The sequence below is a fragment of the Tachypleus tridentatus genome, chromosome 8 (genome assembly GCF_004210375.1).
Source record: "Tachypleus tridentatus isolate NWPU-2018 chromosome 8, ASM421037v1, whole genome shotgun sequence".
Lineage (NCBI taxonomy): Eukaryota > Metazoa > Arthropoda > Merostomata > Xiphosura > Limulidae > Tachypleus > Tachypleus tridentatus.
In genome coordinates this window covers 45299504-45311522 of record NC_134832.1, presented here as the reverse complement: position 1 = coordinate 45311522, position 12019 = coordinate 45299504, and the positions used below count along the sequence as shown (strand labels likewise).

The 12019-nt window shown below is 30.6% G+C and overlaps 1 protein-coding gene across 9 annotated transcripts in view; it reads right to left on the bottom strand.

The window, feature by feature from the left end:
* LOC143222333 (histone deacetylase 8-like) overlaps positions 1–11407 on the bottom strand; it is a 32940-nt gene extending 21533 nt beyond the window's left edge. For 3 of the 9 annotated variants that reach the window (XM_076448748.1, XM_076448742.1, XM_076448749.1), the window contains exons 1-4: positions 10587–10845; positions 8668–9567; positions 4718–4913; positions 995–1136 (exon numbers count right to left, since the gene is read on the bottom strand). In XM_076448748.1, coding sequence (XP_076304863.1) covers positions 995–1136; positions 4718–4913; positions 8668–9540 — 1211 coding nt within the window. In that variant the 5' untranslated portion in view covers positions 9541–9567; positions 10587–10845. The other 6 variants (XM_076448747.1, XM_076448743.1, XM_076448745.1 and 3 more) reach the window with 6 other exon arrangements.
* Positions 11408–12019: the final 612 nt, after the last annotated feature.

Here is a 12019-nt window from a genome sequence, read left to right as displayed (position 1 = left end):
AAGAGAGGAGAGGGAAAACCTATAGAGCAAATGTCACAATTCTCGTACGAGAGGTGACTGTAGATTTTTAAAATACTTTTTTATGAAATTATAGACTTAAAGCCTGCCTCTAGCTTACAATACCAAAGTATTTGCCAAAAACAAGTGGAAGCAATGTTACAATTGAAAATTAATTATGAATGATGAAATAACTGTGATCATTTTGAATTTTGATAATTCATAACATAAAAAAGTAAGATGTATTAGTGTGACCAAGTGCTGCATTAACCTGGTCAAAGTGCACTTGCCATGACCTTATAGTGCTATATTCAAAATTTAATTAAACAATTTATTATTAAGGTATGAATATCCATAAACATGGAAGGATAGCATAGTTCATTATTGAAGTGTTAATATAATCAAAGTTTTAACAACTTATTTTCAACAACAAAAAAGAGAAATCTTAATCATTATTTCTCTGCATTATATGAGGTAGCTGAACTCCAAGATTTTATAACTTATAAAATAGAAAGCTTGAGTTTGGAATCAATAAGAAACACAAACTATATATATTTATATGAAATAATTTAAAGTGTAAACCTCTTAGCTTCTTTATTTACCAAGATATCAATAAATTGATCAAACCTTCCAGAGATGACCCTTCCCTCTCACTTTTGAAGTTATTTGCTATTCAACTTCACATAACTTATGTACATGTTTATAATAAGTAAAAGGAACAGATTCAGATTCTTCTCTGCATTAAGTCTTATAATTATGCATTACATTTTGCTATTGGAAACCATTAGTTAAGAAGAATTGCTTGGCTTGTGTTAATCAGATTTAGTGCTCCGAAACACAATAGAAATTATTTAACTTATTTACAGGTTAAAGGTCAGATAACTTGGTTATTTTTATCCATTTTATTTTAGTGACTGATATATTCTCTGTGTACCAAGATGCATATTTAAAAGCTACATGGATATCTTTTTGAATATCCAAACACTTGTACACCTACCTCTTAGCATGATGCCAACCTCCAGTCCAGTTGAAAGCAATCTGGCATTTTCCATCAAGTAAGGCTTGAGCTGCTGTCAGGGTTGCTCCTGCCACCTGGGCTACTAGATCCAACAAACGTGGTACCAGAGGACAATCATACCCTGAAAAATTTAGATTAAAAGCAGAGCGGCTTGAGTTAAGTGCTCAAACCTCAAGATATGTAGCCAAATATAAAAATATTTATGAACAAACTTTAACATGATTGGTTTTGAATTATTTATTATAGTAGTTCTCAACATGGACCATACTGCCCCCCCAAGAGGCCACAGCAAATTGTGAGTGTGCCACCAAAACTTTGCTGCCTGAATAAAATACTTCAAATTTCAAATTGATTCAAAAATTCCCTTCTCTCCATATCCCCCACAGCTCAGAAGTTACCAGATGTGACTAGAACTCAAGTAACAACCAAAATGTTTGTCTGATATCTATTAATATTTTTCTCTGATTCTCAACTACTGTTGTGCGGTGTGCCACTCCATCAACCAAGCGTTCAAGTGCAAATGCTACCATATCATCAGTTTATTCTCACTCAGTGCTGAAAAATGTACAATGTACATTAATTGTGTATACATTGTTCACAATTGTAGCCAGTGGGTCTAAAATGGAAACAGAAAGTTTATAAAAATAAAGTTTTAAAAATTGTTCTATTCACTATTTTTTTATCATTGTTATTGTTAAACTTAAACATTGAAAATGTTATTGGTAAGCTCACCATTTCAACAATGATGAGCCTGATTGTTGCATCATGTTCTTGTTTCCTCTCTAAGCCTCAACAAGATTTAAGAATGAGAAGTGTTACTGAACAGCAACAAACATATAATGCTAACTTCTCCAATTTTGTATCAAAAGGGAGAGAATACTTGTGTCATGCAGTAGATGAGTAGATCAATATGATCTGAAAGTCAGGGGTGATTTTGGGTAAGGAAGTGCAAGTCATCATTTTGGTAACTACTATTTTTTTTTTTTTCATTTAAAATATCAATATTGTGGATTTTGTAAAAAAACAAGGGCCCTTAATCTGCGTGATGGCTTTTTGCCATACTAACCATAAGACCTGTGGTACTGATAATTTTGAATTTTTTCCCCTCAAAAGATGTTAACTCTAGATTCATAAAGTTCTTTGGGATGGATACTATTTTTAAACATTTGTCTGAATATGCAAGGAGAAATTAATATATTTCAAAACAAAATATTTTATTGAAAAGAAAAAAATCAACTCAATGTGTGGAGAACACAAACTGTTCCTAGGCTCATAATTTTTTAGCTCCATCATACACATATTTTCCCTTGATGTTGCAAACATATGAAACATTATGCAATGAAACTTTGTCAGTATCCTTTTCTTAGGTGGAAAAAAGGCATAAATTTTTCTTCCCACAGCTCTTGTAAATGTTCAATTTCATGTAGCATTATAAAATTTGTTGAAGCATTTGTATGGTGATATGCAAGTTCGGTTCAGCGACCTCCTGGATATGAATATTCCATATTGGGTGGTGGATCCATTCAGGGTGAGTGCTGTTGATGATGACATCACATTACAAGAATGTCTCATTGAACTGCATAGTGATATAACAGCTAAAGCTAGATTTCAATGTGACAAACATTATTTTTGGATAAGTAGTGAAATAGCTTATAAGTTTCCACAACACTGAAAGAAGGCAAAGAGTAATTTCTAGCTTTTCCTATATCTTATCTGGTTGAGTCTGGTTTTAGTTGGGCAACTTATTTGCTATAAAAAATACATAACCACCTTGATGCTGTCAAGAGAAGTGATCTTTGCTCATCACTGACCACATTGCAACCGGACATTCAAAATCTTTCAAGTGTTCATGAGGCCCAAGGATCACACTGAATGAAATGTCAATGATTAACAGAATATTTTTTACTTGTACAAGTAAACAGTATGTTATAAACAAAATATTTAAAAACAATACAATATTGCAAAAATAATATTATAAATCAACAGTGTGAAAATAAAGTAACTTTTTTTCTTAAGTAAAAGCATCTATGAAGGGGGCAGGGTTGTTTTATTGAAGGTCAAAAGCAAAAATATAAAAAAATAAAAGCCAGCTTTAATTACCAGATTTCTTGATGTGTTTTGTTTTAATGTATACTTGATTGTTAGGAAAGTAATCAAAATGGGAGAAGAAGAAGCCTAAGTCAGATACAAAATATAAGTGAAACACATTTAAATAAAATTTATCAGGTATGCACACAAACTTGCACATGAATTACATAATTCAATTCTTTGTTTACCATAACTCAAGCTGTGCATTTGCTGGGTGATTTATATCTTTTTATGGAGGTTTAATAGTCAAATGCCATTTGGAGAGCAATAAAATTGAATGAAAATAAATGTAAATAGTTATGAACCTGAGGCTGCTTGGGATAAACAATTGTAATTTTTTCTCATACTAGACCTTTATTAAAAATAATTTTTTAATATATAACAGACTTGTAGTCATAACAAAGCATGTAAAATTTTTTTGAAGACATGCTTACTATATTAAAAGTTATAGTATATATATTTTCTTGGTTACATGGTAGTTAAGATGACCAAGCCGATATGTGGAGAGTAAATGAAATAGTAACAGCCCATATATAAAAGAGTTAATGATATACACATGAAACTTGAATTCTTACTGACATGACAAACATGTACAATGTAAACTGGAGAAAGTAGCACAATATTTATAGTTGTTGTTGCAGTATGCAAGTAGTATATATCTCAACTGCTTGTAGTTCATATTTCATATGTACAAAATTTAAATTTTTTTAAAGTTTTGATTTGGTACATCCAAAACACGATTGATGTCCCACCTTCAGGTGATACTTTGTGGAAAAGGCCCTAGTTACAGAACCTATCAACAGTTTCATAAATGATTTGTATTATACAGTTCTTTAACTTGTGTATGAAGGAGCATTTCATGATACAACAGATATACTTCCAACTACTTTTGATCCATTTTCCTCATGTGTCAGAGAAGGTGAAATGCTGATGTAGTGTTGGCATTTTTAGGCATATTTGTTGCTAACTCATAAAGATGGAGAAACATCAGAGAAGTACACTTAATTTTCTGTATTATTTGTTTTACAATGCACATTTGAAAGGTAAATTAATTTTTCTCTTGACAAACATGCAGAGAAAAATTTTAAGACATATTTTAAGTAAAAATACTTTATTACAAATTATTATTTTTTGTGTACAGGGGACTTGTAATGCTCACTAAAAGCTTACCAAATTTTGTTAAGATTTACTTAGTAAATTCAGAATTATATATAGTTTCACAGTTGATCAAATAATGCAACCTGGATAGAGTAATGAAGTTAACAATCTTGTAGCAAGTCTATATATTCATTCTTTACAAATTATAACACACTATTATACATAAAATTACTTACACAATGTGCAACTATGAAAAATATCTTGATAGGTGTAAGCATAAGAAATGATCAGATAAGCAAATAAAGCATTTCCTTATAAACATTTTTGCCTTTAATGATAAAATCTTCATTAACTGTTTTTTAAAAATTTTAAACTTTGCACTTGAAATCAAATGAATGTGGGTAAAGTAGAAACAAATTTTAATTTGGAAAGTAAAAAGAATTCACTTTTGCCCTCCCATCTGTTTCTTTGTAGTTCAAGCAAAAAGTATAGGATACATCTTAAGTTTTGTCTTACCCAAACCAAACTGTGATGCTTCCTCAAGCAAGTCCTCTCTCTCAATATCACTCAGCATATTCACCCTTGACAAAAAAGCTACATACTCTTCTGAATGAAACATCTTCAAGTCTTCTAATGTGGCAACTTGACAGGGTATAACTTTCACACACTCTAATAATCCATATGCCTTAAGCAGACCATGGACAAGCCAGACCTAAGGAAACAAAAAGTAACTTATAAATCCACACACATACATAACATTTGAAAAACATATTGCTACACTCTTGAAAATAAATACGTCTCTTTTAAAATATTTTTAAAACAACTGAAAATATATATATACTGGTTTAAAGCATGTAACAACAGTCACGTCATTTTAACAAACCCTGTCAAAATTGTTTCATTAAAATTCCTGTTTAAACAGTAGAACAATAAGTTCTTGAAAGGAAGTCATGAAAGTTTAAATAAATGTAAATGATCAAGTTTAATCTTTTTTACTATTATAACAGTTTCTTTTATTATAAAATATCAACTCTGATTGTGATTTCAATTTTGATAAAATGTAACACAATGTGGCATACACATAAATGTTAATACTATATCATTATTATCATCTGTTTGACAAACTTTTACATTTTATTTCTTTTCTAAAGCTATAAAGTTTTCTTAGTGTCTCAAAGTTCAGACGAAATTCGCACATGCAACATCAATATTTATTAAACTTATTACACTGTTCTACAACTCAATGACTTGTTACTCATAGCCTAATTTAGTAAAACTGAAAAAATGTTTTGAAAGATTGTTCTGTTGTCAGACAAAACCAATTTGGTTCAAGTCATTGATTCTTTACGTAATCCAATATGAAAATTGCCACTTATTGGAATACTTAGAGATATTTTAATTATAGAATTCAGTGACTTTAGTAAAGTGGCATTATTAAACAAAATGCACCAATACACTATTTTTACATTTACAAATGCATTTATGCTATGAAAAAATATAAATGCACTAAGGTGCTGTAGCTTGCATATCCACTAGGTATGACAATACAGGGCAGTACAAATTTTTTGTTTTACCATATATACATATGTCTTCTTCTGTTAGGGGCTAGAACTTAAGTACTTTCATTTAGATGTTAACTAGAAAGTGCACAACATTAACAACAAATAAATTTATAAAAGTATTCCTAAAATATCAAGAATGTTCACAAATGCTTGTCTTCAAGAGATTGCAAATTGTCTAGAAAGAATGCTACATTATAAATATAAGAATCAGTGAAACATTCAGTCACTCAAGCTGTGGAAGGCCATGTGTTAAATAAGCATACAAATAAAGACCACATGGAAGTAATGTCTATCAAGAGAAGTATGCTACGTATACTAGTCATAAATTGAAAACTTTCTAATGAGTGTTGCACTGGGAAGATAAAAATTTCTAATTTATAAGTTTACGATAAACTTAATTTGACTGCAAGATGTCTAGAAACAAGGCTACATTATAAATGAGAATCAGTGAAGCATTCAGTCATTTTTCAGTTGGCAAAGGGTTAAAAATTGAATATTTGGATCAGTCTCAGTTATCTCATATATTCAGCTAAATCAATTAGCCATGAAACTGTATTAATAACCTTATTTATACATCAGTCATATTATCACTAATAAACAAATTTTTGTGAAATGTAAATATGTTACACTGAAATTAGACTTACAAGTACAACTGTGTACATGGAATGACAGCCTGTAGGTTAATGAATAAATAAAGGCAATTTATTATTATTTGGACTAGAAATTAGTTTATTTTTACCAAATAATTTAAGAAAGAATAAGCCTAATGTAATAACAATGTTACAGCAGTATTATCAATATTCAATAACAATGTTACAGCAGTATTATCAATATTCAATAACAATGTTCCAGCAGTATTATCAATATTCAATAACAATGTTCCAGCAGTATTATCAATATTCAATAACAATGTTACAGAGGTATCATCAATACAATAACAATGTTCCAGCAGTATTATCAATATTCAATAAAATGTTACAGCAGTATTATCAATACCTTTCCTTGTAATTACAAGGAACATTAATCTAACTTCAAAATTTTTGAAAAAAATATTGTTTAATAAAAGTTTTTCAAACATGACAGAGTTACCTAACTTGTAATATCTCACAAATAAGAAACTGTGCTGTACATATAGAAAACATGTTGAAAAGACAATAGGAATTTAAGCTATCTTCAACCTTTTTCTCATAATGTAGTATTATTCAATAATATGGACAGTCTAGAGTACAAGCAAGTATACACATTATATTTGTATTATAATAAGTATTTTTCATTTGTATTTTACAATGCCTAATCATATTTTATTGTTAAAAAAATCAGTTTATAAAAACTGTAATGAGTAACTCAATAAATCTCTTGTCAATCAGTAAACTTCCCCCATTCCTCTTAGGATAATCCATTTGACTTGAACACACTTTAAAATCTTTAATTTAAAGTATATATGACACAAGATCTAAACTTTCATTTTCTTTACCATGTACATATTGTATTTAAAAGAACTCTATGCTGTTCCACTTATCCCAATAAAAAATGTCTTTTTAAAGAAATTTATTTTTATGAATACAAAACTGAAAATCTCAGACCATCAACAACCTTTATCTGCCCTTCTCTGATCCCACTTTGAGAAACATGAACAATTAATTCTTTCTTAAGTACAAAATACATCATTACATCTTTTGTTCTCATTTCCAAACACAATATCCTGAACATAATATTTTATAACAAGCAATAGTTTTTATGTTCCACAAAAAAGAAAAGCATGCAAATAAACCAAACAGCATTGGAAAATTCTCGAAATAATAATTAGTAATAGACTTTCAAATTTCTTAGAAGTAACTTTAAAACTACCAGAAGTTCAAAATGAATTTAGAAAACTTAGACAGACCACAGATCATCTGGTAAGATTAATAGGAACAATACTAGTTAGTTTCAATAAAAATGAATGCACTGTCGGCTGCTTTGTCAATATTGAAAAAAAACTTCCGATTCAGTGTCGCATAACGGATTAAGATACCGTATGACAGAAATGAAACTACCCCTGGGAATTATTTGCTGGCTATCCAACTTTCTGGAAAATAGAACCTGTAAAATAAATGTAAGGATAGTCTTCTCAGAGCCATTTAAACCATTGGCAAGGTTCAAATTGTGCAATGTTTCTGACTGGAACTTAGTTATGCTATGGAATATGCAAGACAAATTTGGAAAATTCAAAATGTTAACTTTTACACCTTTTTTCAAGCCCAAATACCTCACTCAACTTATCAGACACCTCTTAATTATTGAGTAACCTTTTATATGATTCTTCCTATTCAGTTTAGTGCCATCTCTTTCCAGACTGTTGGAAACAATGATGTTTTCTGAATCTATGACTATACAATAAAAGTTAACATTTTCTTAAATTAGTGATGTATTTCCAATAATAATTAACTCTGCTGGCATTAAGGTCAAGTAATAGCTGTAGTAGGTAAAAAGGTAAACATGCTTTGGAATATGTAAACAACTCTACCAACTTTACCATGCAAATTCTTGAATAGTCCTTTATAAAAAATATCTTACAACTGGTAAGAAGACAATGTAAGAAAAAAAAATTAATCTAATTCTACAAAAACCTGAAAAAAAATGCATATAACCAATCTAAAAGCATACAGAGTTTTGAAAAAATTTGTGATAAAGTTCGAAATTTTTTGCTAAAATCTGTTGCAAGATAGTGTGAACTATTTCAATGGTTGTATATAGTTGCTAATCATTGTCATCATATTAGGATGGTCAGAAATATAATCAAATAATTATATTTCTGTTTAATCTTTACTTTAAGATTCAAAAATATTATGAAATAAGCTTTATCAAAAATAATTTAATCTTAGATGTGTCCCAGGTCTAGAATACAAATTCGTTCATACATACCCGTCCCATAGTTCTTGGAAACCTTGCACATTCTTGTAAATTCTGTAGACTGCAAATATAACCTACTTGTTGTTGGAACTGTTGCTTTTCTAGTCCTTCACAAACATTTTCAGCATTCTTTTTATTTTTACTAGGCTCTCTAGTAGTCCCTGCCCAGTTCTCATTATCACCATTATTTGTTATACTTGAACTCAAAGCTGTATCCTGATTAGTTAAAAATTGAACAGCATTACCCTCACTTAACTTATTCACACTTCTGTCTGTAACTGAAACCACTCTTAATTTATTTAATCCTACCTGATTTAAACTGCAGTTATTGGCTGGTTCTTTCCCATTGTATAATTTAGAAAATGAAGAAATAGCAGATGGTTGATTACTAGTTCTATACACAAAATATTGCTTAGTTTGAGGTCCCACAAGTTCCTCCTCATTATCAAAATCAAAATATTTAAGATCATGAGCCAATGTACTGCAAAAAATGCTTTTCTTTCTTATTTTTGATAACGAATGTTTTCTTTTAAGTAAATCATGCACTCTTGTTGGTTCAGGTTTCAGTTTAGACGAGCTGTTTGCTTCATGTTCATCAACATTCTTCAAAGCTTTTAAGTCAGATCCAGATATTTGTGCATTATTCTGAAGTTGGCTATCAGATGAAACCAAAACAGACAATTTTCTAGAGACATGTGAGATATGCTCATCATTAAAAGACAATCCAACACAACTAGAAAATGTACATGGAGCATATATACAGCCACCTTTTGCTGCAGACATAATCACTCCAGACTTCTTATAATCAGTCTGGCAAATACCTGATTTACTTCCAACATCACAGCTATTTTGAAGACTCACTGGTACATTATGCTTCAGGCTCATAATTACTACTTAATCCCAAATATCAACCTGAAAAAAACAAAAATGCCAATAGTAAAACCTTTCTCATAGGTAAGTATATCACATATACATAAGTACTGCTAGAATATTGAGGTGAGATACTCTATATATGCACAGTTTAATAAACAACAAAATAAATTAGCTTCTAAGGAGGTCTCACAAACATGTTTAGTGCTCAGTTCACATATAACATATAAAGTTGTTAGGTACGATAAATCACTTATAAATTAATGCTTAAACCATTCAGACACCTGATGAAAATAAAATTACTATTATTATAAGGCTTTAATTCCTAATTTGGTCAGTTAACTTCATTTTCATTTCTCAAAATGACTCATAAGACTGAAAGTCATTAGACAATAATTCAATTTTATCATTTTATTGTGCCTTCATCTCAGTAACAATGTATTTATAAGAAAAAATTACAACAACTGCACACAAAAATCAAATTATTCGTGATGACGAGAAACCCACTTTTTAAGTAAAAATGTATCTCAGGACAGCTGGTATAGGTATTAACAATTTTATGACAAAGCAGAGAACAACGTTTCGTCCTTCTTAGGTCACCTTCACGTTGTTCTCTGCTTTATTAGTAAAAGTGTTAATACCCAAACCAGCCGTCCCAAGATACAAAAATCAAGTTATTTGTATTATTTATTATTAATTAAGGTAAACAGACCTTTTAAATTTTTATCAAGACTAACACTTAACTACTCTAACAATTGTTAGAAATAATGGCATAATACTTCAGTTAATAAATAATTTTGAATTCTCCAATCAATCACTGAATCTGTTCTCTATTTAAAGTAGATCAATGTGATTCATATTGATTAAGTTTAGTAATTGTGTTTTATGTAAGCCTAACATTTGTTAGTAATACGAAAATTATGCACAAAAATCCATTCAACTGAAATAAAAAGAGATATTAGTTATTACTCCAATTTGTTCAAATTAAACTTCCCGCTATAAAACAGTGAACTGAACAAAGGCTTCGCGTTACAAGTCTACTATACTACAAATTCGAGTACCTTTGTAACCATGACACAGTTACGCACATTCACTTCTACACGGTTTTCTTGTTTTTTACTACTGATATTTATCACATGTTCTGAAATAGCCACGTTTATAAAATGCAATCTGTCAAGTGATAACTTCAGATATCTGATAAAAAACATTACTAGAGTACAAACTTAAATTTCAGTTAAAACATTTCCTGTAAAAACGTATAACTACTATTTACTCAGTCGTAAAATAGTTGCATTTCGAACAGAATATGTCAGTAGCTTTCAGTGCGTATGTTGTTAATACTAAATAACTTTCATACTTTTTCAAATTCTGTGATAAATATTCATTTCAAAAATCTAGTAAATAAACATAACATAATAAAAAACAATATCAAATATAATAAGTATTTTTGAATAAATATTATACTTAAAACTGTTATGGCAAGAACATCGTTTCCAAGATGGATAAGCATGATCATAATTAAGCAGTATAAAGGTAAAAAACTACGAGATGCCAAAACATACCAAATTTGAATCCTCCAATATGCATTTGCAACTTTCCCGCATGTAAACAAACATAAAAAAGGGCTTTCTAGCTTCTGGAAACCAAAACCTATAGTGAGTAATATCACTTTTACCTAAATAGTGTAAACATGCTAATATTGATGTTTTTTGGATAAAAGATTAAAACATACGACGAATATGTAATTACTTACATACTTGTTCTTCTTCTGAGAGAAAGTCGTCCTACTAAAAGTTCCCTACAGGTAATTGATATCTTAAAGTTGTTTAAAAAAGGCTTTTTATTAAGCAAAAAAAAAAAACTGCGCTAAATTTTGACTTATTTTTCACAGGAATTTTCCGAGTTTCTTGTTTGGATCCAACGTAGCTTAACGTCGTAATGATGTTGTGTCACACACAAATAACGCCTTGCCCAATCTGGTCTGGGAACTCAAACGCAAGTTTAGAGAGAGAGAAATCTGAGGAATTCTCTCTCCAACTGGGGTGGTCAGGAACGTTGTGGTTTCTCTTCGTCCACTCACGTGAAAAATTATTGAAATTTCCATTGGGTTTTTGCCTTTATTTTGTTTTGAAGTTTTAAGGTGAAGAAGTGAGGTGGGGTATGTAAGAGTGACACGAAAGAAGGGATAACTGGACGAGGGCGACATAAGGGAAGTGAGCCAGCCCGTGGTCAGAATGACCTGGCGGCTGGCGGGTTGATTCAGAGTTATCTGTAACTGACAAAACGGCTCTTTTCAGGACTAGGCAAGAATGTTGCCTTGGCTGGGATATACAGATCCAATGCCAGAGTTTTAGTTGTGGGAGAAACAGGAGTACCCCGAGAAAACCCACTTTCACGGTCTGGGCGCTGAAATATCTACCCAGACCATGCCCGGAAGTAGCTGGGAAGAAACACAGGAATATAAAGAAAACTGGTGGATTATGGCAGTGGTATA